Below are 26722 nucleotides of genomic sequence, written 5' to 3' on the forward strand. Positions count from 1 at the left end.
ATAAAATAAAAATTCATTTATAATGTATTTATAAATACGGGGGATTACAAGTATTTACATTGTCAACCTCAATTTAATTATCTTCCCAAGTATTTGTAAATAGATTTATTATTTCAATATAACAGTCTTACAACAACTACAATAAGAATAGACTCCAAAATCGACAATTGTTAGTGAGGTGGCCAATGATTGACCAATATAAAAAGGGGTCCCCATAAGGAGGATCCACTTAATAACACAATTCGACAATGAGTGCACCCGTGTCGGAGTTAAAATCCCCGAAGCTATGAATCATTAAAGCTCTTACCATTGCAAAAAGTAAACTTTTTCATATCATTGAAAATTTTAACCAACAAAATCAATTTACAATGCAAACGTGAGCGCCATGTCATTGGACGAGCACAGATCGCCCATGCGATGCCCGAGTCCCTGAGGCTCGATCTAGTCAGTCTTCCTTATATGCACAACAAGCTAATGAAACAACACATAATGACACTAACCTGCACCACAAACACATGCATAAGTAAGACACACATGCATAGGGCAGGAGGTTCTTAATTAAGACTTGTTGTGCCAGGGTATAGAGAAAATTATCAGTAAATGACAACAAGATGCCTAAAACGAAAGATAAATATTTTTTTTTTTTTTAATGGTGTAGCACAAAATCAAGACTTTTCTTTACCAAAATGTCACTTGATAAACATTTATTAGATTTATCAAAATTATAAACTTGAGTCTCTTCAATAACAAGTCCGATAAAAAGGTTTTTTTTTTTTTTAAAACCACGTAGTACCCTTTACTCTTGTGAGAAAAAAAAAAAAAAAAAAAAAAAAAGTAAAGGGTACTACTTCTTAGTTGTTACCCAAATCCAGTTAAAATATGGGTTAAAACCAAATTCAAACAAACCAAACCCATAACCCGTATTATAAATAGGATTATAAAAACAGGTTTTCTAGGGTTTTTCTCTATCGCCTTCCTCATTTTCCTGCAACTAAAATCTCCTCTTCACACACTCTGAGAAAGCTGCGCAAAAATGGTGAAGGGACGTCAAGGTGAGCGTGTTAGGCTCTATGTCAGAGGTTCAATCCTTGGTTACAAGAGGTATACCCCCTTTTATTTTCTGTCTCTTCAATCAATCCTGATCTTATTTTTTTAATCTACATTATATTTAAGTTTAGATAAATTGTTGCATCGTTGTTATTTCAGCTGAAATTTATGAAAAGATTTGATCTTTATTCGGAAAATCAAGTCAGCAATTATATTGAAGTTAAAATAGATAAATAAAACCTGGAAATTTAATTGAACTGCACTGTTTTTTTTTCGCCTTTTTGTAATTAATTGAAATGAGATTGTAGAATGTGAGAGTTTGTGATTGAGAGATTTTGATACTGGTATAAATATATGGAAATTTGGCCATTGAAAAACTTTAACTTTAGGTGGGTTGTTTGAGAAATTGAATAAAAGGGATTAATAGAGGTGACAATTCAAGATATAATTGACTAAAGAGATTTAGGAGAATGTTAATTGAGATTATTGATTACAGACTATTTTGTTTGGAAATTAAAACATGAAAAATGGGAGAGAATTCAAAGAGTTTCATTTGGTTTAATGAGGAAAACTGTTCATTTTCTAATGGGGAAATGGGGCGGCACTTTCCTTATGTTTTGGCCTAACAAGCTATAATTTTTGGGTATTGTTTGGTTTGCTTAAGTTGTAATTGGGTAATTTGAATGTAAAATAGGTCGAAATCGAACCAGTACCCAAACACATCCTTAGTACAGATCGAAGGAGTGAACACACAAGAAGAAGTAGCATGGTATTTGGGAAAGAGGATTGCTTACATTTACAAGGCTGAAACTAAGAAGAATGGATCCCACTACCGTTGCATTTGGGGTAAGGTTTGCAGGCCTCATGGTAACAGTGGTGTTGTTCGCGCTAAGTTCACTTCCAACCTTCCCCCTAAGTCTATGGTATATTTCTTTCTCTCTCTCTTTTTTTTAATCCAACTTTTCATATTTTGGGTGAAATTATTGATTTTTTTGAATAATATTGTAGGGAGACAAGGTTAGAGTTATGATGTATCCCAGCAACATCTAAGAAGAAGGTAATTTGTGATGTTATTTTTTTTTTATTTGATACCATTGATCAGTTTGGTAGATTGGTATGAATTTTTATAAATTTATGTTGGGCGATATAAAATGTGTAACTGTATGGATGTTATGAAAGAAAATTTACAGTATCATTTTTACTGATGTTTGGATTGTTGTGCTTAATGTGATGTGGGAAGGGGAGTAGAAGTAAATGTTGTGCTTAATGTGATGTGATGCTTAATGTTGTTTTAATTTGTAACTGTGAAGCTGATGCCTCAGAAGGATGAAGTGACTTGTTATCATGCTTTGTGTTATATAAGTTCCATGTTAAAATTCTTCAGACTCAGTAGATATATTTTGTTGGGTGTAAGATAAATAATCGAAACTTGAAACTCTGCATCTCTTAAGTTATGAGTATACTTCTGAAATTAAGCATATCGTGAGAGGCTGTTTGGGACAGTGCTCATCAAGTCATTAGAACTAGCTTTTATTGTTAATTAGTAATGTATCTGTCAGTGCTTGCTTGATTTAATCAAAAGTAATTATGAATCATTTGGTGCTTGGTTGGAATTTGGAGAGACAAAGGAATGTAAAGATTTGAATGACGAATTCTAGTAAAGGTTTAGCAGTTTTTGGATACTTGGGTATATGTGTTATATATTGCCATGCCGTGACTATTAGTTAATTAGCTAGTTCAATCTCTTGTGCCAATGTGTTGTAGCATTATGGAGTGCAATGTCTATGTGACTGTTTTCTAAGGTGTTATACTATGCTGGATTTGCTCTTTGTCGTATCGTGAAAATGAGATTTTTCACCCTAACAAAAGGGAAGTAGTTTATTGGATATTATGGAATGGTTGTACAGAAGTGAATTTATGTTGCCATTTCATGATTAGATGGTTATGTTTTGGGAACATGTTCCCTGAGTCCAAAAGAGTGACTGTTTTACAAGTTATATTCTCTCTACCCTAATATAATACATGGCATTATCTATTGCATTCTATGTTGTTATATGGTACTCTTTGTGATTGTTTGAATTGGAGGATGAATGCTTGTATAGTGTTGTTTAGCTTATCATTGTCAAAAGAGTCATTATTTTTACAGCATAACAAGTAGTCATTTACCTCTGTTTTGGATTCGATTCTTCGGTCGGACCTTGAATGGATTGTTTTATAATCAGTCCTTTTATTTTAGATGTAAAATTTTCCTTTTTGCTATGTCTTAATCCTTATTTCTGAGTTGTTGGGTTACTTCAAATTTCTCAAAATTTCATACTATTCTTCATGCTTACAATCTCTTATATTTGTATGAAGATATGCAAATCAGACAATAGCATGATTTTTTTGTGTGATTGTATCATCTGGACTTGCTGGGTTTGTTTGAGCTAATGATTTTTAAACGAAATTCAAGGACTAACTGATTGCCAAATGACCTCTTGCAGAAAGTTGGATATGCAAGATGATGGTAAAGTGAGGAATTATTGGACTAGAGCTGTTCACTGGAGTTTCATGCCGAGCCATTTTCTATTTTATCTAGTTTGTAGTAAGATAGTTTTTTGTTCAAGTCAAAATTTTTGTGTTAGGATGATTCATTTGGTTCTGGAACATACTGCTGGTTTTGTGTAGTGGCGAAAGAGTTATTGCCCCAAGTTAATGATGTTTTCTGTTTGTTCTCAAATGCCTGATCTGATGGAGGGAACTTTGTGTTGGTATCACCCTCTGATTTGCGTTGTTGTAGGTAGTTGTCTAATTACTTACCATCTAAATCACAAGCTAAGATGCTTAGCTGTTTAATTGACTTACAAGTGGGCTAAATCGCGATGCAATGGCTCAGCAGGTCTTCAAGATTAACCTTTAGGCCCTGCCTGGTTTAGTATTGAAGAGGGAATAACAATGTAGATCGAAATTGACTAATACTTTTAGATCGGCAAGGTTAATGCTGAAATTTGAGCACCAAGGAATTAAATTATAGGTACCTTGAGAAGTAGAGCTGTGAATTATTTATGGTGAAATGTAGAGCTGTCAAAAACTGACCCGACTTGATAAATCGACCTGGACTAGCAATGATCTGAACCTATCCTGTACCCGGACAATGGCGTGAAACTAGTGACCTGTAACCCAACCTGAAACTGACCATATGTTAACCAACAATCGATTTGATCCAATACTTTTTGACCTGAACTCGAACTAATTACTTTAAGCTTCGCCAAACCCTTACAACTAATGAGATCCATATACGTTGGTTGTTTTTGTTGTAAAAGTCCTACAAGATTATGTATATTCATTATCAATTTTCTTATTACCTTAAAGAAGTTTCAATGGCAACATATCCTCTATCTCCTTGCCAATTGGACGGCTGTGTAGTTCATATGATGATCAAATAACGGTTCTTGAAAGACATACATTGTATATGAAAATATCATTAAATTGGATCTTGTTAGATTCATATTAATGTCTACTTTCTATATATCTTATTTTTGAAATTTTTATTTTAATACAAAATTAAAGTAATTAAAGTTATTTATTAATAAGCAAACGTAAATAAAACGAGCTGGTCTGATCTAATTTGATTTAACAAATTCTGGTAATAAGATGAAAAGAACAAGTTCTAAGGCTACCTTTTTCGCCAATAAATTCACCAAAATTTTGTGACTTCAACAATGCCCAACTTTAAGAGAAATTCAAATATAAAGTATCTGTTATTAAGTAAATAGTGCAAATGATATGAAATTTCTTTTCAAACCCCTTAAATTTCAATTAAACCTATCTATTAATTCAAAAGTACCAAAAAAAAGTCATTGTTATTGCCACTCTTCACAAATAACTTTTAATTATTAGAACCCCTAAGTTCAATTACAAAAAACCTAAGATGTCAATCTATATGACTGCAATTTAGACTAAACTGATAAAATATACAGAGTATCCAATAAATTGTTAGTTTATGTCCAACCGAAAAATTAAAATAAATATGGAGTACCGCATTTATATTTAGAGTTATTGCAAATTTTTTTTGTAGTCTACTTTATTTTTAAATTTAGTTTAATCTGTAAGACTTACTACTTGTCTATACGACTATACTACCACTTATGATGAAGGTAAGAAAAGACTACCACAACACAAAGACATGGTAAAAGTGCAAAAAACTACCTAAAATGAGTAAATTTTGTTTTAAAAAAAGATTTAAGCCAACTACAATTGTACAAATTAATTAAAACCACCTATATAATTTTTTTTAGAGGTAAAAAAAAAAAAGGAAAATAGTGGTTAGAACTTAGAAGATATATGAACTTACAAGGGGTTTCATGTATCCGCATTTAAAAAAGTGAAGTACGGAGTTGTATTTGGAAATTAACTCGCGTCCTATAAAAATTCAATTTTAAAAATAAACAGTCTAAAATTTTAACTCGGCTACTCCTATTTCTTGTTCTCTGCCTTCTGCAATTACAAACTCAAAACTCTGCAATTTTTGTTTTATCTCTCCCTGCAAATTTCATCATCTTTTCGTTCGTCAAACGTAATCAATTGTTCAATTCTACTGCTTCAATCTGTAATTGGTCCCTTTATTCATCAAGAAATGGATTCTTGCTACTCCTCACTCTTGCTCTGCAACCACAAATCATGATTTTTTGCGTTTCTAGCTTGTTTTTCTCTCCTCTGACTTCATCATCTTTCATTTCATCAAACGCAATTCCCTTATTCAATTTCTTTAGTTGATGGATTCTCAAGAAGGTATTTTATTTATTTCTTTAATTTAACTTTAAATTATTAAATTTGCATATTTTTTGGTAAAAATAAAAAATTCTTTAATTTTGAATCCAGTAAACGTAATCGACATTTATTTGATGTGTGTTTTCGTGAAAATCCTATGTTTTTTGGAAATTTAACATTGAATTTAATTTAAATTTTTATATACAGATTATTATTATTGGACTATAGATCCTGTTAGAATTTAGGTGAGTGGAAGTAGTGGTGGGATAAAATTTGAAGTATTATTGCATGGGGATAGCTTACATTTGCATGGCAAATTGCTAGTATTTATAGCGGTGTATGTCGGTTTACATGCTCCACCGACATACTACACTCTACTCCTCTTTTACTAGCTTTTTCTAGATTTCTCTTTACTTACTTACATAAACTAGAGTACTAGGCTATTCTAGAAATATCTAGCTAATTGTAGATATTACTTTGATTTTTCTAGATTACATTTTTAACACTCCCCCTTAATCTGAAAAATCTTGTACTCCAAACCGTCTTCTCAAAATTTTCTATCAATTTTTTGTTGATGCTCTTGCCACCAACGGCCTTTAATGCTGTTTCTTCTTGTCACCGATAATTTCTAATGTTGTCTCTTCTTATTGTCTTTGTGTTGGCACTCATGTTACCAACCTTAATTTGTTTTCTTTCTTTTTTTGTTAATTTTGTTGGTATTCGTGTTACCATCTTTCAAACTGATGCTGATCGTGTCACTAGATATCTCCCAAATTCTTCCTTTCGAATATATCTCCTTTATTCTTCCTTCTAATTTTGGTGTTCATGTCACCAACTAGCTCTGCTAATGTACTTGTCATTAGCAACCTCTTATTTTCTTCTTCAAAACAAGCTTTCTTCATTATCTTCCTTGCCAAAATTGGCAATTTCTACATCAGCTTTCTTGAACCTGCAATTCTTTTCAACATGGCTGATTTTTTTTGCATATCCAACATTGTGCTTTCCCTTTGAAGTAGCAATTTGCACTATCAGGGTTAGTTCTTGTTAAATTTCGAAACATTATGAAATGGGCCCGGGCAACCCGAACAAGGAGGAGGAGAGTTTGAGCCACAAACAAGGCTTTGGAGCTTCCATACTAAAACCAATTGGCAATAGTAAGAGGTACTCCTCTACCTTATAAAGTGAAACCATCTCTCCTCTTTCTCCAATGTGGGACACTCATAAGTGGGATACAATGGGTTTCAACACTCCCCCTCACTTATGAGTGTCCCTAGAACTTCAGAGCTAATTGGATAAGGTCAGATTAATAATCCTCTTAGGGGCTGGACATCCTGTCGAGGTAAATCCTTATCCTGTAACTATTAAATACCCAGTTTAGAAGAGACCCGCAACCCGGGCTCTGATACCATGTTAAATTTCGAAACAATCTGAAATGGGCCTAGGCAACCCGAACAAGGAGGAGGAGAGTTTGGTCCACATACCATGTTAAATTTCGAAACAATATGAAATGAGCCTGGGCATCCCGAACAAGGAGGAGGAGAGTTTGGGCCACAAACAAGGCTTTGGAGCTTCCATACTAAAACCAATTGGCAATTGTAAAAGGTACTCCTCTATCTTATAAAGTGAAACTATCTCTCCTCTTTCTCCAATGTGGGACACTCATAAGTGGGCTACAATGGGTTTCAACAGTTCTCTTACAAATTTTACAAAATAATTAATTCTCCATACCTTTGTATTTTGGTGAATCTTCTTCATCTTCACCCTCGGCCTTCTTCATGGACCCATTTTTCTTGATTTCTCCTGGTTTAAGAGAAAATTTTGATGCAAGCGCGGTCTCCATCATATCTTTATCATTACTTTGACATTTTTTTTTGTTCATGGGACTCTAGAGATCCCATAAGTTGTTCAACAGTTGTGTCGAATAAATTTTTTGTTTCTTCAATAATTGTAACTATGTTATCAAATTTGTCATTTAATGATACTAGAATTTTCTTCACAATTTTTTCATCCAAAATTTCTTCTCCATATGATTTCATTTGATTAACAATCTCAATAATTCTTGAAAAATAATCTTTAACCAACTCATCATCTTTCATCTTTAAATTTTCAAAATCTCTTCATAAAGATTGAAGTTTGATACTTCTTACCTTGCTATCTCCCTAGAACTCTTGTTGTAGAATCTCCCATATCTCCTTTGCTGTATTAGCCCTCATAATTCTTGGAAAAATGGTATCTTTCACCGCATTTTGTATGAGATATAATGCCTTTGCATCCTTCATCCTTTCCTCCTCAAGTCTCTTCCTTTGAGCATCACTTAGACTGCTCTCATTTCAGGTTCGTTATAGCCTTTGTCAGCATAACTCCATAGTCCACGTGATCTTAACATTGTCTTCATTTTGATCTTCCAAAAATCATAACTTTCTCCCCCAAAAATAGGAATGAGAAAACTTACATTGTTATTGGTCATTTATATTATGTTGTGTTTGGGTTAATATGTGTATGATATCATAGGAAGGCTTTGGGAATTTGTGGCTCTGATACCAAATGTTAGAATTTAGGTGAGTGAAAGTAGTGGTGGGATAAAATTTGAAGTATTATTGCATGGGGATAGCTTACATTTGCATGGCAAATTGCTTGTATTTATAGTGGTATATGTCTGTTTACATGCTCAACCGACATACTACACTTTACCACGAGCATACTACAATTACTCAAGGGGTTGAGTATAAGTTGAAGATCGGTGATCAACCACTTCTGTTTGTTGAGGAGAAAACAGAAATGGTGTTTATTCTCGAAGTTGAATCCAAGGAAAGCTGTTCTGTGTGGCTATCAACACCAGAGTTTCATCGCTTGTGCCAATATTGTAATGGCTGTGTAGTAATTGCCAAATATAGCAGACTTTCTTTGTAGTGGTCTATGTTGCTGCCATTTTTCTTTTATAAGCAGTCTCATATACAGAGTAATATAATTTGAGGATTGACAATGATTTAGACTCCCAACAACTTATTGCTTGTCTGGCTGCTTGTTTTGTGTTATGAGGTTTAGCTTCATCTCATCTTGTTTGTCTTACTTGCTATAATTGGCTTTGCACTTCTATTACGTATGTATAGCAGTCTTTTATGAGTTTTCCACAATAAATAGAGCCGGCCCAGGTTAATAACCGTGCTAAACCTGGGCTGTTTAGCACAGATCATTTTTCGTCTTTTCGCCTTAAAAAGTAAGGGTGAAAATGTCCATCCCCAATTTGAGAGATAACTGCCGTTAAGTTGCCGTTTTCTTCTATTCCTTAACCCTGGGTAGTTGTTGTCACTCCTACCACACGTGTCTTCTTCTTCTTCAACTTGACTGGTGGTTCTTCACTCCCCCATTAATTATTTTTTTGTTCTTCCATCGAGCCAGATCTAAGCTTGGGTGATGCCGTTTCGTCGATCTTGAACTCAGATCGATTTTCTTCTGGGTTTAATTCTCTGGTGTTCATAAGGTAGGCATTCAATTGGAACAAATTTGCGATTTAATTTGTCTGTCCCACACACCTTCATCATCTTCTTCGAGCTCCATTAATGGCGGACACCAACCTCAACACCATTCTCGGCGGCTTCGCCGCCGAATCCAACGAAAAACCCTAAGTAAAAATATAGAAAGTAAGGGAATGGTTAACCCTTAAGGGAAGGTGTTTTCGTTTGCTTGTTTGATTTCCCCCCTCTTATTGGCATTTACCAATCACCATTGATGGAGCTTGTGAGCTTAACTCCATGGTTAGCAGTGAGCTTTTACTATGGTTTGCAGTAACGTTTCTTCAAAAATTGTCGTTAGCTTGTTTGTATTAGCACATGGCATTTGTCAGATGCTGCAGTATGGGAAAATATTTGTTTATTGCTTGTACACGGATTCCAAGCCCATTTAATTACAAAATTGTCGTGTGCTAAACTTGGTTTGTTTAGCACGGTTATAAACTTGTATTTTCTCCAATAAATAAGCTCATTGAAATTTCTGGCAAAGAAAAATACAAGTATTGAAATTACTGCAAATGACAAGAAAGAATGCGTTTATGTTCTAATCAGTGGACAGGACTGACCTTGGGGAGCAAGTACTCATACAGCTAAACACCTAGCTGGCAAAATCTGTATGCTTAATATTGAGAGAATATAGAAGAATTAGAATTGTATTTCTTGATCATATAATTCCACCAACATAAATATTTATACAAGACTTCTCCTTGAGCTCCAAGGAAGAGATAAAATCAAAACTTATCTAGCTTAGGAAACTAATTATCTTTTTTCTAAAATAAGCTAGAAAATATAATAATATATTGTAAAGATATTATCATATCTTTCCTAATATAAAGTTTTATGATTCCTAAAAATAGAGTTATAGTTTCCGTAGGATTAAGATTGCTTGTACTATATATATGTTATTCAATATCAACAACAATACAGCTTTTGGTTTAGCTTGTTCAAATATTTTCAAAAACTCTTAAAGGTTTTTGTGTGTACATTGTCAACATGCTTATTTCCGGCACAAAACGGCCTATATCGGTTCGCGAAGTAGCTAATGACAGGTGCATGGAACCGCTTTGGACGGGGTGGAAACCTCCCTTGGCCGTTAGGAGAATGTCGAATAAACGGTGTGTGGCTATTCGGAAGCGTTGGCATATTAGTGTAGATGGTGATGATGTAGTAACGCCGCCTATCAAGAATTTCAAGGAGATGAGGTTCCCTGAACCTGTTTTACGGACCTTGGAAGAAAAGGGCATTGTCAAACCCACGCCCATCCAAGGTCAAGGCCTTCCTGTTATTATGTCTGGTAGAGACATGATTGGTATCGCATCTACTGGTACGGGGAAGACACTGACTTTTGTCCTTCCTCTGGTAATGATAGCTCTACAAGAGGAGAAGATGATGCCTATTGTTCCCAAAGAAGGGCCGTTTGGTCTGATAGTTTGCCCGTCAAGGGAGCTCGCAAGGCAGACCTACGAGGTCGTGGAGAAGTTTTTGATTCCGCTTAGGGATTCTGGATATCCAGAATTGAGGCCTCTCCTTTGCATAGGAGGAATGGATACGCGATCACAAGTGGAGGTTGCCAACAAGGGTGTACATATCGTTGTTGCCACTCCAGGTAGGCTCAAGGATATGCTTTTAAACAAGAAATTTAATCTTGATAATTGCAGATATTTGTGCTTGGATGAAGCGGATCGATTACTCGATTTAGGATTTGAGGATGACATTAGAGTGGTGTTTGATCACTTCAAAGCTCAGAGGCAGACTGTCCTGTTCTCTGCCACTATGCCGACAAGGATCCAGAACTTTGCTAAAAGTGCACTGGTGAAGCCTATAGTTGTTAATGCTGCTCGGCGTGGGGCTGCTAATCTTGATATCATCCAGGAAGTTGAGTATGTGAAACAGGATGCAAAATTAGTTCAACTCGTCGAGTGCTTGCAAAAGACACCACCCCCAGTTGTCATATTTTCAGAGAACAAACTTGATGTAGACAATATCCACGATTATCTCCTACTCAAAGGAGTTGATGCAGTTGCAATCCACGGTGGCAAGGATCAACAAGAGAGGGATTACGCGATAAAGGCTTTTAAAACCAGGAACAAAGATGTCTTAGTCGCCACTGATGTGGCCTCAAAAGGGCTGGATTTTCCTGATATCCAACATGTCATTAACTATGACATGCCCGCTGAGATTGAGAACTATGTGCACCGTATAGGTCGGACAGGAAGATGTGGAAATACAGGAACCGCAACAACTTTCATAAATAAAACCCAAAGTGAGACTGCACTGCTTGATCTAAAACAACTTCTCCTAGAAGCCAATCAGAGAGTACCTCCAGAATTGGCTCTACTCGATTTCCAAACAGAAGAAGCAGCTACTGGATGTGCCTATTGTGGAGGCCTAGGTCATAGGACTCTAAACTGTCTAAAATTGGCGCATCAAAATAAGCAGCTCCTAAATCCTAAACATGATTATTATTTTGGAGGTGGGGGTTATAGGGCAGAAATATAAATCCTCGGATTTTCAGTTCCCTCGTACTGTATTACTTAACTATCTTCAATACTACAAGTTTTGTAAATCTTTTTTGATTGTATTATAAGTACAAAGATGTATTCGTATTCCAATGAATTGACCATTTTGGCTTACCGATCAATGCTTGTATTATATATGTATTTACAAGGGGTACATTCCTATCTTATCTATTTGGCACAATTGAATTTCAAGCATTTCCCAATTGAAATATCAGTAAACCGACTTTGGATTGTGTTTCAGTCAGGTATCAGATTTTAGTTTTCATCATATCAGAATTCACATTACATTATATCACAAGTCCGAGTGCATGATGTAGTACTTGGCCTCACCCTGAACATCATTTAGAGTTCGCTCTGGAATTTTTGAAGCAGAATATCAGAATTCAGAATGCCTGTTTTAGTTCTTGTTAAATTGTGCCTTGAATAAGATTGTATGACATATAATATGTCTACCTTGGGCACCAAGTATTTTACTTGGGCACCAATCTTGGTAATACTTGGGCATCAAGCTTGGTAAAGTTTACCTTGGGCTCCAAGGTTAGGAGGTCTATAAATACTCCTTAAGATTAGTCATATTTATTCATCAATTTCATGAGTAGTATTTCTTATGGTGATACTCATGGGGGATAATCATGGGATATATTCACGGGGATATTGAATGGGGACCATTCAATATCACTTTGTAATATATAATCTGTAATCTGGAAAATTTTCTCAAGATCAATAAAAGGTTTTTCTCTCGTCTGTCCGTGGAGGTAGCCAATTTGATAATTGGTGAACCACGTAAATCTGTGTGTTCTTGTTAATATATTTTAATTTTGTTTCTCCCTCACATCCGTCATAACAGTTCTTACTTCTTAGCCTCATTCTCTGATTTATGATACTGTTGTTAACATTTCATGCTGTCCCATGTCAAAAAATGCCAAAGCAACAACCTCTAAATTCAATCAACATATTATCTCGAGCCTAACAGGGACTAGTAATATCATGTCAAATTGTCAAGATCATAAGCAATACAAAGTAGAATGTAGCGAAATATGCAAAATAAGATATGTGAGTTTATAAAAAAATTCTTGACCTTCACCTTCTTCAATATCTCAATCTACAAGTATTAAATAGACAATTATTTAAATTACATGAAACATTTTATACGAAGTATTTGCAATGACTGGACTACCATATGTAAACTGTCATGTGCTTGGCAGTTGAGTATCCTATTAAGTGTTCAAATTTAAATGTCCTGTGTTTTATGTCTTAATTTGTGTTGTTTCAGATATTCATTTGAGACGTCACAAATATTACACAGCTGCTCGTACTATGGTTTCGTGTTTTGACTCTCTTGAATATTCTTAATCTTAATATCTAGTGAAGAGGTTTCCCTGGCCTATTGATATATTTGATAATGATCATTTTGTGTGCTTACATGGCTCCGTATTAGCATAGCATACTTAAGCATACAAATTTTAGCAATAATCTATGAATCATCTCCAAGATTGAAAATTAGAGCATTTTCTGAGAATTGACTGACTTTGTTGTGTTAAGCCCAGGCCCAGTTGATTTGCAAGTAATCTGCATTATTCTTCTATTGGCCTACTCAACAGTTACACAGGGTTCATATTTATCAAGATGTCGGCCCATTTCACATATCATCCCACACAACTATAAGCCGATATGTCTGCTTTATGGAATATATCAGCCTACTCAACAGTTACACAGGGTTCATATCCATATTTAGTAAGATGTCGGCCCATTTCACATATCATCCCACACAATGAGATCGAGGAGCATTGTGTCCTTTTTGCACCAGGTGCTTACTCATCTTGTAACAACCCTCATTTTTCGAGAACGATTAATTCTTTTATTAATTTTTTAATTTGAATGATTAGTATTTAAACTTGTTAAATTACCTTGATAATTTAAAATTTTGATTTAGTTCGTAAAATGTTACTAACAAATAATAATTATCATTGAGTATTATTGAAGTTTAGTTTATTTACTCGTAATAAATTGCTAAAATTTAAGCGGTTTTATTTTATTAAAGATCTAAGTTAATATTAATAATAGAATATCGAGAGTGAAATATATTTTGATCTTTTGAAATAATTTAACCTTGTATATTTAAATTATTCCGAAATGAATTGTTTTATTGAATTAATATATGTATTCGGTTAGTTATCAAAAATTAAAATATTCGATTTCTTAAATAATTTAATTATATGGAATATTTAATAAAAATAAGTAATAAGTATATTCAAGTTCACTTTATTAAATATATTTCGTCATGAGTATACGTACTTATATGCTTTTACATTATACTTATTTTAATACATATTAAGTACGAGTATAATACGTTTTAAAAATATAATTGTTTCAAATTAGAGAATTCCTATTTTACCCCTGTTCTTTTTAAAAAAAACTACCATGCAACCTAATTTGGCCCTTATGTCATATTTTGAATAAAATAACAATCAACTACCAATCCCCATCCCATCCACACACCACCACCAATCCCCACAACACCACTACCAATCCCCACCATGCCACCACTAATCCCCACCACACCACCACCAATCCACAGCACAACGAAGTCTGTCAAACAGCATGGCGGACAAAGAAAGCGACTTCCAGTCACCCTCAACGCCAACACCGGAGGTAAAAATTCGAAAAAAAAATGGACGATACCGCCTGCCATATCTAGTAACAAGGTGGTGGTACCGCCCGGATTTTCCAATACCACCGTGGTACCAGGTTTGGCAAGCGGTACCGGTAATTTTTTTTTTCGTTTAAACAATATAAAATGCCTAAGAAATCCCACCATTGTGGTACCCCTTGATTTTTTAATTCAGTCACAGTGGTACCGGAAAATTAAGGCAGTACCACAGCCTTCAATTTTGTAATTTTTTGACATTTTTTCGCCCAAAAATAAAAATTGCTGAGATGTTTACCATGGTTCCTAATATCCTCCGGGAGTCAAATTGGGTCGGTGGAATAATCCAATATGCCTTTTTACGATCATTTTACCCGTATACAACTTGTAGTGATTTCGTAAACTCAAGCTACCACGAACGTTTGTGACAACATATAATGATCATACATGGTATCAAACGGCATTATATGACACCAAGATATAACCCCTAGAGTCTCAACACTTTTCGCCACCAGGCCCCGAAACCTCAAAATTTCCTCAAAAAGCGTGGATTGTAGCCTTCGATTTTGTAATTTTTTGACCTTTTTTTGCTCGGACTTAAAAATTGCCGAGATGTTTACCATGGTCCCTAATAACCTCTGGGAGTCCAATTGGGTTGGTGAAACCATCCAATATGTCCTGAAACGGTCATTTTACCCGTTCGCAACTTGCACCGATTTCGTAAACTCAAGCTTACCACGGACGTTTATGACAACATATAATGATCATATATGGTTTCTAATGACATTATATGACCCCCAAGATATATCCCATTAGGTTTCAAGGATTTTCGCCAACGAGCCCTGAAACCTCAAAATTTCCTCAAAAAGCGTGGATTATAGCCTTCAATTTTGTAATTTTTTGACCTTTTTTCGCCCGGAAATAAAAATTATCGAAATGTTTACCATGGTCCCTTATATCCTCCGGGAGTCAAATTGTTTCAGTGGAACCGTTCAATATGCTCTTAAACGGTCATTTTACCCGTTCACAACTTGCATTGATTTCACAAACTCAAGCCTACCACGTACGTTTATGACAACCTATAATGATTATATATGGTTTCAAACGGCATTATATGACACCGAGATATATTCCCTAGGGTCTTAACACTTTTCGCCACCGAACCCCAAAACCTCAAAATTTCCTAAAAAAACTTGGATTATAGCCTTCAATATTGGAATTTTTTTTACCTTTTTTTCGCTCGGAAAATGCTGAGATGTTTGCCAATGTTCGCTAATACCCATCAAGAGTCCAATTGGGTCGATGGAACCACTTAATATGCCCTGAAACGATCATTTTACCCGTTCGCAACTTGCACCGATTTTGTAAACTCAAGCCTACCATGAACGTTTATGACAACATATAATGATCTTATATGGTTTCAAACGGCATTATATGAGCCCGAGATGTATCCCTTAGGATCTCAAGACTTTTCGCCACAGGCTCCTAAATCTCAAAATTTCCTCAAAAAGCGTGGATTATCGCCTTCAATTTTGTAATTTTTTGACCTTTTTTTGCCCGGAAATAAAAATTTACAAGATGTTTACCATTGTACCTAATACCTTCCAGGAGTCCAATTGGGTCGTTGGAACCATTCAATATGCCCTTAAACGGTCATTTTAACCGATCACAACTTGCAGTGATTTCTTAAACTCAAGCCTACCATAGACGTTTATGACAACATATAATGTCATATGTGGTTTCAAACGACATTATATGACCCCGAGATATATCCCTTAGGGTTTCAAGGCTTTTTGCCACCAGTTACCGAAACCTCAAATTTTCCTCAAAAAGCGTGGATTATAGCCTTCAATTTTGTACTTCCTCCGTTTTCTTTTACTTGCAACACACCTTTTAGGCACGCAGTTTTAGGAGATGATTAGTGAGGGTAAATGAGCGATTTTATCAATATAATTTTTACACGAAGATTAGAATAGGGTTAAGTATCATTTGTAAAAATTATAATGAATAATTTATCCGTTTACATTACATAAACCCGACCTCAAAACACGTGCCACAAGGCTGTGTTGCAAGTAAAAAGAAACGGAGGAAGTATTTTTTTGACCTTTTTTCGCCCGGGAATAAAAAATGCCGAGATGTTTACCATGGTTCCTAATATCCTCTAGGAGTCAAATTGGGTCAGTGGAATCATCCAATATGCCCTTCAACGGTCATTTTCCCCGTACACAACTTGTAGTTATTTCGTAAACTCAAGCCTAGCACGGACGTTTATGACAACATATAATAATCATATATAGTTTCAAACGGCATTATACGACACCGAGATATATCCCCTAGAGTCTCAACCTTTTTCGCCACCAGGCCCCGAAACCTCAAAAAGCGTGGATTATAGCCTTTGATTTTGTAACTTTTTTGACCTTTTATCGCACGGAAATCAAAATTTCCGAGATGTTTACCTTGGTCCCTAATACCTTCCGGGAGTCTAATTGGGTCGGTGGAACCATCCAATATGTCTTGAAACGATCATTTTACCCGTCCGCAACTTGCACCGATTTCGTAAACTCAAGCTTACCACGGACGTTTATGACAACATATAATGATCATATATGGTTTCGAACGACATTACATGACCCCGAGATGTATCCCATTGGGTTTCAAGGCTTTTCGCCACTGAGCCCCGAAACCTCAAATTTTCCTCAAAAAAGCGTGGATTATAGCCTTCAATTTTGTAATTTTTTGACCTTTCAATGGAAGCTTCCAATATGCTCTTAAACGGTCATTTTACCCGTTCACAACTTGCATTGTTTTCGTAAACTCAAGCCATCCACGTACTTTTATGACAACATATAATGATCATATATGGTTTCAAACGACAGTATATGACCCCGAGATATATCCCTTAGGGTCTCAACACTTTTTGCCACTGGGCCCCGAAACTTCAAAATTTCCTCAAAAAGTGTGGATTATAGCTAGAGTTGTCAAAAATTGACCCGACTCGAGAACCTGACCAAGATTTGAACCCAGCTTGTACTCAAACAATGGGGTGAAACTAGTGACCTGTAACCCGACCTGAACCTGATCTTAACCAAAAACCCATCCATTTGATCCAATACTTTATGACTTGAACCCGAACTTGCCCTCGACCTAATAGTAACCATCAACTAATCCGACCCGAAAACAATCCGAACCTGAACTAGTACTCGACCCAATTAAAACATGAACCCGAGTCATGGAAGGTTTAATAAAATTTTATATATCTTTTATTCAGCTTATATACTGTTATAATTCTGTAAACCCTCAATCCGATTTAATAAAATCTTTTGTTCAGCTTATATAATTTTTGTTCTCTATTACTCGTATATAGGTTTAATTAAATCTTGATGGTGCTTGATCAAATTATGGAAGACGTAATTATATAGTTCACCTTGGCCACATCGATATTTATTAGAATTGAACTTGAACCAGAACCAGCCTCAACACTAACCCGAACCCGAATGTACTATCTTGTTAACCCATCCAAACCCGACTCAACACAACTCGAACCTAAAATTAAACCCGATCTGATTTTAACTCTAATTGAACCCGACCTATATCTGAAAAGGTGTACGACCCGTTTTAACTAGAACTGAAATTGACCTGACATGAACCTGAACCTGATCTGAAGCTAGATTGACCCGGCATAACCTGATCCTGATTTAACTCGAGACCTAATTTGACCCAACCCAAACCCGACTTGAATATCCGAATTGGCAGCTCTAGCTAGTGAAAAGTGTTTTTAATGGGAGTTTTAGAAAAGAGAGGACAAGCATAAGGTTGTTGGTGTAGTGGAGTAGCTTGTTCAAGGTCTTCAAGCTAGTGTTAACACTGGTGTAAATTTGTTTAAGCTTGTGTTGCTATGGAGGATAGAGGGGATATAAACCTTTACTCTAGTATATTGATGCCAATTTTACAAAATGAAAGTTTTACCCCGTAATGGATCCTCCAATAAATTTTTCCCCATTGGATTTTAATCCCTTAACTTGTTAGGAATCTAGGCATGGGGAGACATATCTTAAATATCTTAAACACTACTAGGGAAGTAGGGAAGGGTGGTATAATGCAAGTAATCAATTATTAGAAAGTGTACCAACCAAAAAAAAAGGAGGTCGTACGTAAATAGTGCAAAATTCCAAACAAAGCGATTAAAAAGAAATGGACGAAGCATAATTAAGATTGTACAAGGCTAAATGAGTTTAGATTGCTTGATAGACTTTGGTTATAGAGCTTATATTATATTGATATACTACATGCTCATTGAGAATGCAGTGAGATTTCATCAACAAGAAGAACTAACAGAGTGTTCGGTGTGAGAGGTAGGATAAGAGTGTGAGATAAGGATAGGGAATTGGTGAGAGGGATATGGATAAGACATGTGTTCTCAGTCATCATCATTCATCAATGCCTATTTTGGCGTTCGGATATTTGTTTGTTTTTGACCGTTTAGCTTAAGAATTTGAGCACACCAAGTTTCATCTTTGTAATCTTTGTTAACGATAAGTTTCTAGTGCGGCAAGGTGTCACATTAGTAACCCCTCTAATAACCTACTTAAATAACCCCTTAAGTAACCCTCGAGTAACCCCTCATGTAACTCATCTAGTAACCTCTCTAGTAACCTCACTTAAGTAAACCCTCTAGTAACCCCTAACCAACTAAGTAACCCCTAATCCTACACTACCTCAAAGCCTTAAACTCCACCACACCACCACCTGTTGCACCTCACTCATCACACAAACCACTGCCCCACACCACCATCCCACGCCACTAGACCCAGCCCTAAATACCAGACCACCAGCCCCTAACCTAGGCCACGCCATCTACCTTTAACCCACGCCACCTTCCCCTAACCCACGACACACCCAACCAAATTGTAAAAAATAATAAACCCTAGAAATACTTTAAAAAGTTAACAACGGCTTTGAATTCACTTTAAAAATGGCTAAAAAGGCCAAATTTGATCTAGAGGTTTCATGGCTGAATTTGGTCTTAAAAACCTCAAACTTGTTTCTCAGCGACGAAGTCATCAAACCACCATTATTCACCACGGAGTTCCGACGAACGAACCACGAAGAGGAAGACGACGACTATCGTACGATGGTGCGGAATTTGTTTTCACTGCTAGGGCTAACTGCTTGTACAGAGTGCGGTTTAGACCGCACCAAACCGTAAACCCAACCGCATTTTTACGATTTGCGGTGCGGTTTGAAAATTGCGTTGCGGTTTGAAAATTGCGGTGCGGTTTTTAAAATTGACCAAACTGCGGCTTGGTGCAGTTTCCAATAATCTATAACTAATACTAAAAGAACAACCGCTCACATAATTCAATTATCCAAATTGTACACGTGTCAAATTCTCCTTTACAAATTTTCCCGCGTAAACTTTTTTTTTTCCTCATTCATATTTCTTATTAAAAAAAAAAAATGTTGACTACAAAAACCTTTAATACATTAATTACATTAAACTCATCACAATTTTTTTTTTGATAAATCTTTTGACAACCCTTACCCAATGAAACATTATTTTATGCTTTTTTTTTATAGAGTATTATTTTATATAGTTCTCTTTTTTTCATTATATCTGTGCATAACACAGGAGCTAATCTAGTATTTATACCAAACCGCATCGCAAACCGCACTTTAATGTGATTTGCGATTTTTATACTATATTTTTATAAAAAATATATAAAAGAACTAAAGTATATGAGCTAATCTTTGACTATTAGTTTATTAATGGTTTAAAAAAAGAGTTTAATATTTGAATTATAAACTAATAATTATAAAATAAAATATAAGTTATGTTTTAAAAAGAAAAATTAAAATTTTAATAAAATATGGTTAAACCGCACCAAACCGCATTTTGCGGTGCGGTATGGTGCGGTTTTTTTAAAAGTGCGGTTTAGGATTCAAACCACACCAAACCGCACCGCGAACACCCCTATTCCTAAGATGAAGGATTTAGCGTGGATGTACTGTGTGGGCTTGGAGAAGAAAAGAGAAGAGAGAGAGAAAAAAAAAATGTGACTAGCCGCACGGTGTGACCAGCCACATATGAAACTTTGTGCTTTGCTAATCCTTTGTCCGATGAAAATAGTAATAAAATCTCCAAGTTCCATCACCTAAAGGATGTAGCTCATTTGAGTAAATCACTATAAACATCTTGTGTTATTTAATTATGAATTTAATTGCTTTCTCATTACAACATGCATTGTTCTTCAATCAAAGTTCCAAAAGGTCCTATTTCGAATCATCGATACAAAAACAATGGAGGAACTGAGGAAGTATATGTTTTTCTAGCTCGATCGACCGCCAAACCTCTAGTCAATCGATTGGAGCATGATTCTCTGTCCAATTTTGTATGAAACATTATTAATTCCAACCCTTGTTTTTTTTCCACACATTCGTGCATGCATGATGCAAAGAGTAAGCTTAGTAGCATGCAAGGTCCCACCATGGAGGCTGGTGTAGCATGCATTTCATCCTTTTCCATTCTTTCTACTTTTGCAATTCATCTTTTTTAATTTTCAAATTTAGTGGCTGTCAAATACATTTTGTTAAAACAAACATACATATAAATTTTTATTATTCTTCAATTCCTTTAATTGTCAGTCTTTTCCCCTAATTTTTAAAATGAAATTCAAGTATAAAAATATGTGAGATTATGCCATAAAGGGATTATGATACGATTGCACAATATAACAATATTACATTGATATCATGTTTTTGACGAGAGCATTAAAAAAAATTCCATTATGTGGTTTTGCTGTCAAATTAAAAGAAAAATCTTATAAGAAAAACTAAAAATAGTGAAAGAGAAGACGAAAAACTAAAAATAGTGAAAGAGAAGACGGTTTGCAAATATGTGACTAGCTTCTTGCAACCAAGTATAGACTACAACCTTTGTATTTATATACAAAATACTTGTTAATTTTTAATGATTCCTGTTTATAATATTAATATATTTTCCCTCCCATACTTCCTGATTTCTTCCCAAAATTACAAATGAAAAAAAGAACATAAAGAAACGGAGAAAATGATAACTTTAAATTAAATAGAGGTATAAACTTTAAATTCATAACCTATGAATTTTTTTTTTTATTTTTTTCTTTTCTTGTAATTCCTTTGGATTATGAGCTCGAGCTAGAGTTTAACAACAAGCTTGAGCTAGAGTCAGATCAATCAGCTTGTTTACACCCCTACTTGGTATGTATTTACCAATACAATATAATGCTTATTGAAAGATAATAATTTATTTAAGACATATAATATAAAGTTGATGGTAACACTGGAAAGGAAAGGAAAAAGTCACTTCACCAACCGAACATTTAAAAAGTAAGAGAGCTGGTTTCTTCCGAAGGATCCAAAGCAAATGTAAGACCACGACAGTTGATACTCCAAAGATTAATCATCAAAATCAAATTATATTTAAGTATATCAACATTTCAACTACATAAAAAGTGCAAAATGTTATAGAAGGTTCAAATGCATACGTATTGACACTTTCCAATCGGTGGAAAATGCATGTCATCAAGAGTTTTTACAAATTTAAGGAGGTTCCACCTTGAAAATATATGACAATATGAGGAGTGGACGAGTGGTCATTTAGCGTTATTAAATGTTTGATTTTCTTTAATTAAAAGAGAAGAATGTTACATATATTGTTTGAGAATTGAAGGTTATATTCCAACAAAGAACCATGACATTGATGGTCAATTACTTTTGTTGGTGCACAAATATGTCAAAAAATAGGTAAGACATTATAGGACAAAGAGAACAATTCGTAGAATGACCAACTCAAAAAGTGTATCCTGAATTCTGAATGACTAAGGGGCTGTTCTCATACGTTGAAATTCAGTTCAACTCAGCTCCTAATTTCCTTTTCTTATAAAATATTCATTACAGTTCAGTTCAGTCCAACTCAATTCAGCTCAACTCAATTCAGTTCGATTCAGTTCAGCTGAGTTCAATCAATGAGAACAAGCCCTAAATCCAAACTCAAAGTACTATTTTCGTTTCTTTAGGTTGCAACAAAGGAATTTTATGTGTTACAAATAAGGCAAAAGCTAACAGACGCCCTGGAGGCGTTGGCCGGTTAAGATCATAAGATAGCTAAAAGTAGAAATATTAAATTAAAATTAACATTAGTTACACAGTTCGATGCATGATTTTAGCATGCATTCTTAAATTAATATCACTTTATTAAGTATTTTAAATGATTATCTAATGCTCTAGAGACATTCATTAGCAAAATCATATAAATAATGCCCCTTTATTGCAACTAAAAGAAACTAAAGTAGTAAATTAATCTCCTTTTCAGAAGAATAGATCGTCCACTTTCAAGTTTTCAGTGGGAAACAAACTTTTAATTTGATAAATAATTCTAAGTTTCAAAGAAGTAGTCAAGTAGTAAATAGTAATAGGCTAATAACTTGAGTATGATTCTAGATAGTTTGTGCAATTAACAAAAAGTCATGACTTTGGATCTACAAGACTAAATTGCATGCATAACTTTGGAATAAGTACACTACACTCTACGGATTAGTATAGAATTTTCATAATTTTCAACAACCGTGACCACATATTTCCATTTTTAAGAATTTGACTTCGTTAAACGCGGCATATAATAATATTTAATATTGTATGTTCATACACACATCACACTTTCAATTTGAAAATTTTAGATTTATTCCTATATTACATTAATTAATCTTTAGGAATATCACTTACAATCACTTACATATATGTAATTGCAAATTGTGCTATGGAGTAATTCTTAGCACTTTGAATTATAGCTCTATATTCTATGTTAATTATCCACAATTTGACTTGTTATTATTTGAGGAGAAAGTCTTAGATGATGTATGATCATATTTGTTTATTTGACGAGAAAATCCTTAAGTTTTTAATTGGTTAGAAATTCAGCATAATTTGAATTAAGGCAATCAAAATGAATAATCATCTACTATGGAGCATTTGAAAAACGAGAAATGCTTGTATATGTGAAAACAAATAGAAAAGAACCCAATTGATCAAATTCAATCTTCTACTAGGGTCCTCCTATTTAACAAAATAGTAGCGGATGACTATTAGCGGTTGAGTATTGGGTAGCTATTAGATTAGCGAGTAGTAGTGATTTGTTGCCAATTAGTAGTGGGCAGTGATTTGTTGTCAAAGTAACAGTTAATAATAAATTAGCGGTTTGACTATTATAATAAAATAAAATCTTTACATATTGTTTAAAAAATAACCAAAATTAGACAAACACTACCCACTGCCCTTTGAAATAGTAATATTTTAACATTTGAAAAAAAAACTACCTAAACGCTATATCAACTACTAACCGCAACTCAACCATTTTATCTTGTAAAATACTCTTATTTTTTCTAGTAGTGTTTGACTTGGTCAAAATGATAAACACTTAAAAGTATGGAAGGGAAGGGTTCCTAAGTTATCATTTCTGGAGTTTGGAATTGCAAAACAAATATACTAAATAGTATGCACGCGTCATATATAGCTAGCCATGTATGAGAGTCTTTTTTGATTTAGCCTTATGTCACAAACATAGTTGTTGGCAGCTTTAATAAGGGAAAATATGCAAACTAATGTTTTTAGGGGATTAAGTATATGCACATTATTCTTGTCAAAAAAAAAAAAAAAAAAAAGTATATGCACATTATTTTTAGAAGATAGAAACAGAGAATTAATTTTAATGAGAGCAATTAAGTAAAGAAACATTTTAATTAAACGATACAATTGTCCAGATATCTAAAGAGTTATCTCAAACTTTGTACGTACCAAAAGGTAGGGAGATGTCTCTATGTATAACTAGATGAAGCCCGTGTGATGTACGGTTTGAATTTTTAAAATATATTTTTTTTTTGTATTAATGTACTAAAATTTGTTATATATTTAGATAAAATTTCTAATATCAAAAGATAATATATTATATTTAATTAATTTAAACTTAAAAATATCATTCGCCAAATTTGTCTATGTGGCATTTGAATTAATTAATTCTAAAAGAAATTTGTAATCTCTTATTTAATTAGCTACAACTAAAATTTATAATCTTATATGACTTGCTAAGAGAATTAAATCCTAATTAAATAGCTCTCTAAAGCCTCGGGAAAAACTCCCCTTTATATATACTAGGGCAGCTAACGCGCGCATCGCTAAGAGAATTAAATCCTAATTAAATAGCTCTCTAAAGCCTCGGGAAAAACTCCCCTTTATATATATTAGGGCAGCTAACGCGCGCGATGCGCGCGTCATAGCTAGCCATATCTTGAAAGTTTTTTTGGTTTGGCTTTTAAATCACAAAATCAGTTAAATTAACAATAAGAGAAATTTTTTCTAAAAAAAAAACAATAAGAGAAAATATGTAATCAACTATAATTAGGTGGTATAAATGTTCAAGACAACTAACATTTATGAAAGCATAAAAGTACATAAATATTTTAGAGGGTATAGTTGTCTAAATACTATTCATTAAAATAGCATCCACATATTAATGAGGGTATGTATGTAAATACACATTTTGAAGGGTATAATTGGCATTACACTATTCATAAGAGTATGTTTCTACTTTTTATAAGTTAGGGAAAATCACAAAATTAGTTAAATTAACAGTAAGAGAAATTTTTTCTAAAAAAAAAACAATAAGAGAAAATATGTAATCAACTATATTTAGGTGGTATAAATGTTCAAGACAACTAACATTTATGAAAGCATAAAAGTACATAAATATTTTAGAGGGTATAGTTGTCTAAACACTATTCATTAAAATAGCATCCACATATTAATGAGGGTATGTATGTAAATACACATTTTAAAGGGTATAATTGGCATTACACTATTCATAAGAGTATGTTTTTACTTTTTATAAGTTAGGGATATACTAGTTTTGTGCTCGTGCGATACCCGGGTTGTTTATGAACTTTAAAGATAAAATTATAATTCAATTTGTATAAATGAATATTGGTATATTATTGAAATAAAACTCTAAATAACAATAAACCAAATGTGATTAAAAATAGAATTTTAAATTAACTTTTTATGCTACAAAATTTATCTATTTCTATCCAACGTGGTACGACACTTGACAAAAAGTTGAAACGCTAAATGTTGTCTTGTGCCTAATTATAAGTTTATTATTTGGTATTTTATCGAAAATAAAACTCTAAACTAACGATCTTATTCTAAAATTATATCCTAATTTGATTGAAAATGAAATTCTCAACTGACTTTTTTACTCCGTATCTTATGAAGTCTATGTAAATCTGTCCAAGGTGGCGCGACACTTGGCGAAAAGTTGGAATGTCAAGTGTCGCTGTCTCGTGACCTGGCTAAAAGTTTAGTTTTATATATTAGTTATATGATTAGATTGTTTCACATTGGAATGAAGATTGATAAGAAGGTCAACATATTATATGTTTCGTTTTGAGGAAATTGAGCTTAATGTAATTTCCATATTAACGTAATACGGTGTACTTTGGAACACATAAATAAATTTAAATCTATCTAGTGACATATGTGTTCTTTAATTTGGTGCTGTATTTTTCAAGTTCTTTGCTAGTTATCCTCAATTGACTTTTTATTTGAGGAGTAATTAAGTCTTTGATGATGCATTATATTCTTGTATTAGTTATGACCAAATCCCTAAGCTTTTTAATTGGTTAGAGATTCAGCATCATTCTAAGTCAATTAAAGATCGTCTATGGAATTTTTGGAAATCGAAAACAGAGGTTTTTGAATGCGGCAGGCCATATAGTGTGGCATGGGTTACTTGTAGGGTATTACTGGTTTTGTAAGGGATTATTTAATGGTGTTACTTGCATTATGAGTATGTAACCCCTACAAGTAACTCCTACACCAAACCCACATACCAAACCAGTAACACTCTTTAAGTAACCCCTGACCAAAACCAGTAACACCCTACAAGTAACCCATGACCGAACCAGTAACACCCTTCAAGTAACACCCTTAAAGTAACCCCTGACCGAACCAGTAACACCCTTCAAGTAACCCCTGACCAAAACCAGTAACACCCTACAAGTAATCCCTGATCGAACCAGTAACACCCTACAAGTAATCCTTGACTAAACCAGTAACTCCAAATTTGTAAATCCAAAAATGCGGGTATCCTTCAAAAATTTTAATTAAAAAAAAAAAAGAAGAAAATGACCTTATTGATCAAATGGACGATTATTTGACATACG

The 26722-nt window shown here is 34.2% G+C and overlaps 1 protein-coding gene and 1 pseudogene across 1 annotated transcript; both read left to right on the forward strand.

The window, feature by feature from the left end:
- The first annotated feature begins 943 nt into the window (after positions 1 to 943).
- On the forward strand, positions 944 to 3766 carry LOC145608172 (large ribosomal subunit protein eL33y). Its single transcript, XM_081663782.1, has 4 exons — positions 944 to 1101; positions 1742 to 1970; positions 2056 to 2104; positions 3531 to 3766. Exons 1-3 carry the CDS (start codon positions 1034 to 1036, stop codon positions 2095 to 2097), a joined length of 339 nt encoding a protein of 112 aa, XP_081519908.1. The 5' UTR covers positions 944 to 1033; the 3' UTR covers positions 2098 to 2104; positions 3531 to 3766.
- A 6484-nt stretch (positions 3767 to 10250) lies between these two features.
- On the forward strand, positions 10251 to 11804 carry LOC145609685 (DEAD-box ATP-dependent RNA helicase 35A pseudogene; annotated as a pseudogene).
- Positions 11805 to 26722: the final 14918 nt, after the last annotated feature.

Source organism: Chenopodium album, chromosome 23 (genome assembly GCF_948465745.1).
Source record: "Chenopodium album chromosome 23, dcCheAlbu1.1, whole genome shotgun sequence".
Taxonomy (NCBI): Eukaryota; Viridiplantae; Streptophyta; class Magnoliopsida; order Caryophyllales; family Amaranthaceae; genus Chenopodium; species Chenopodium album.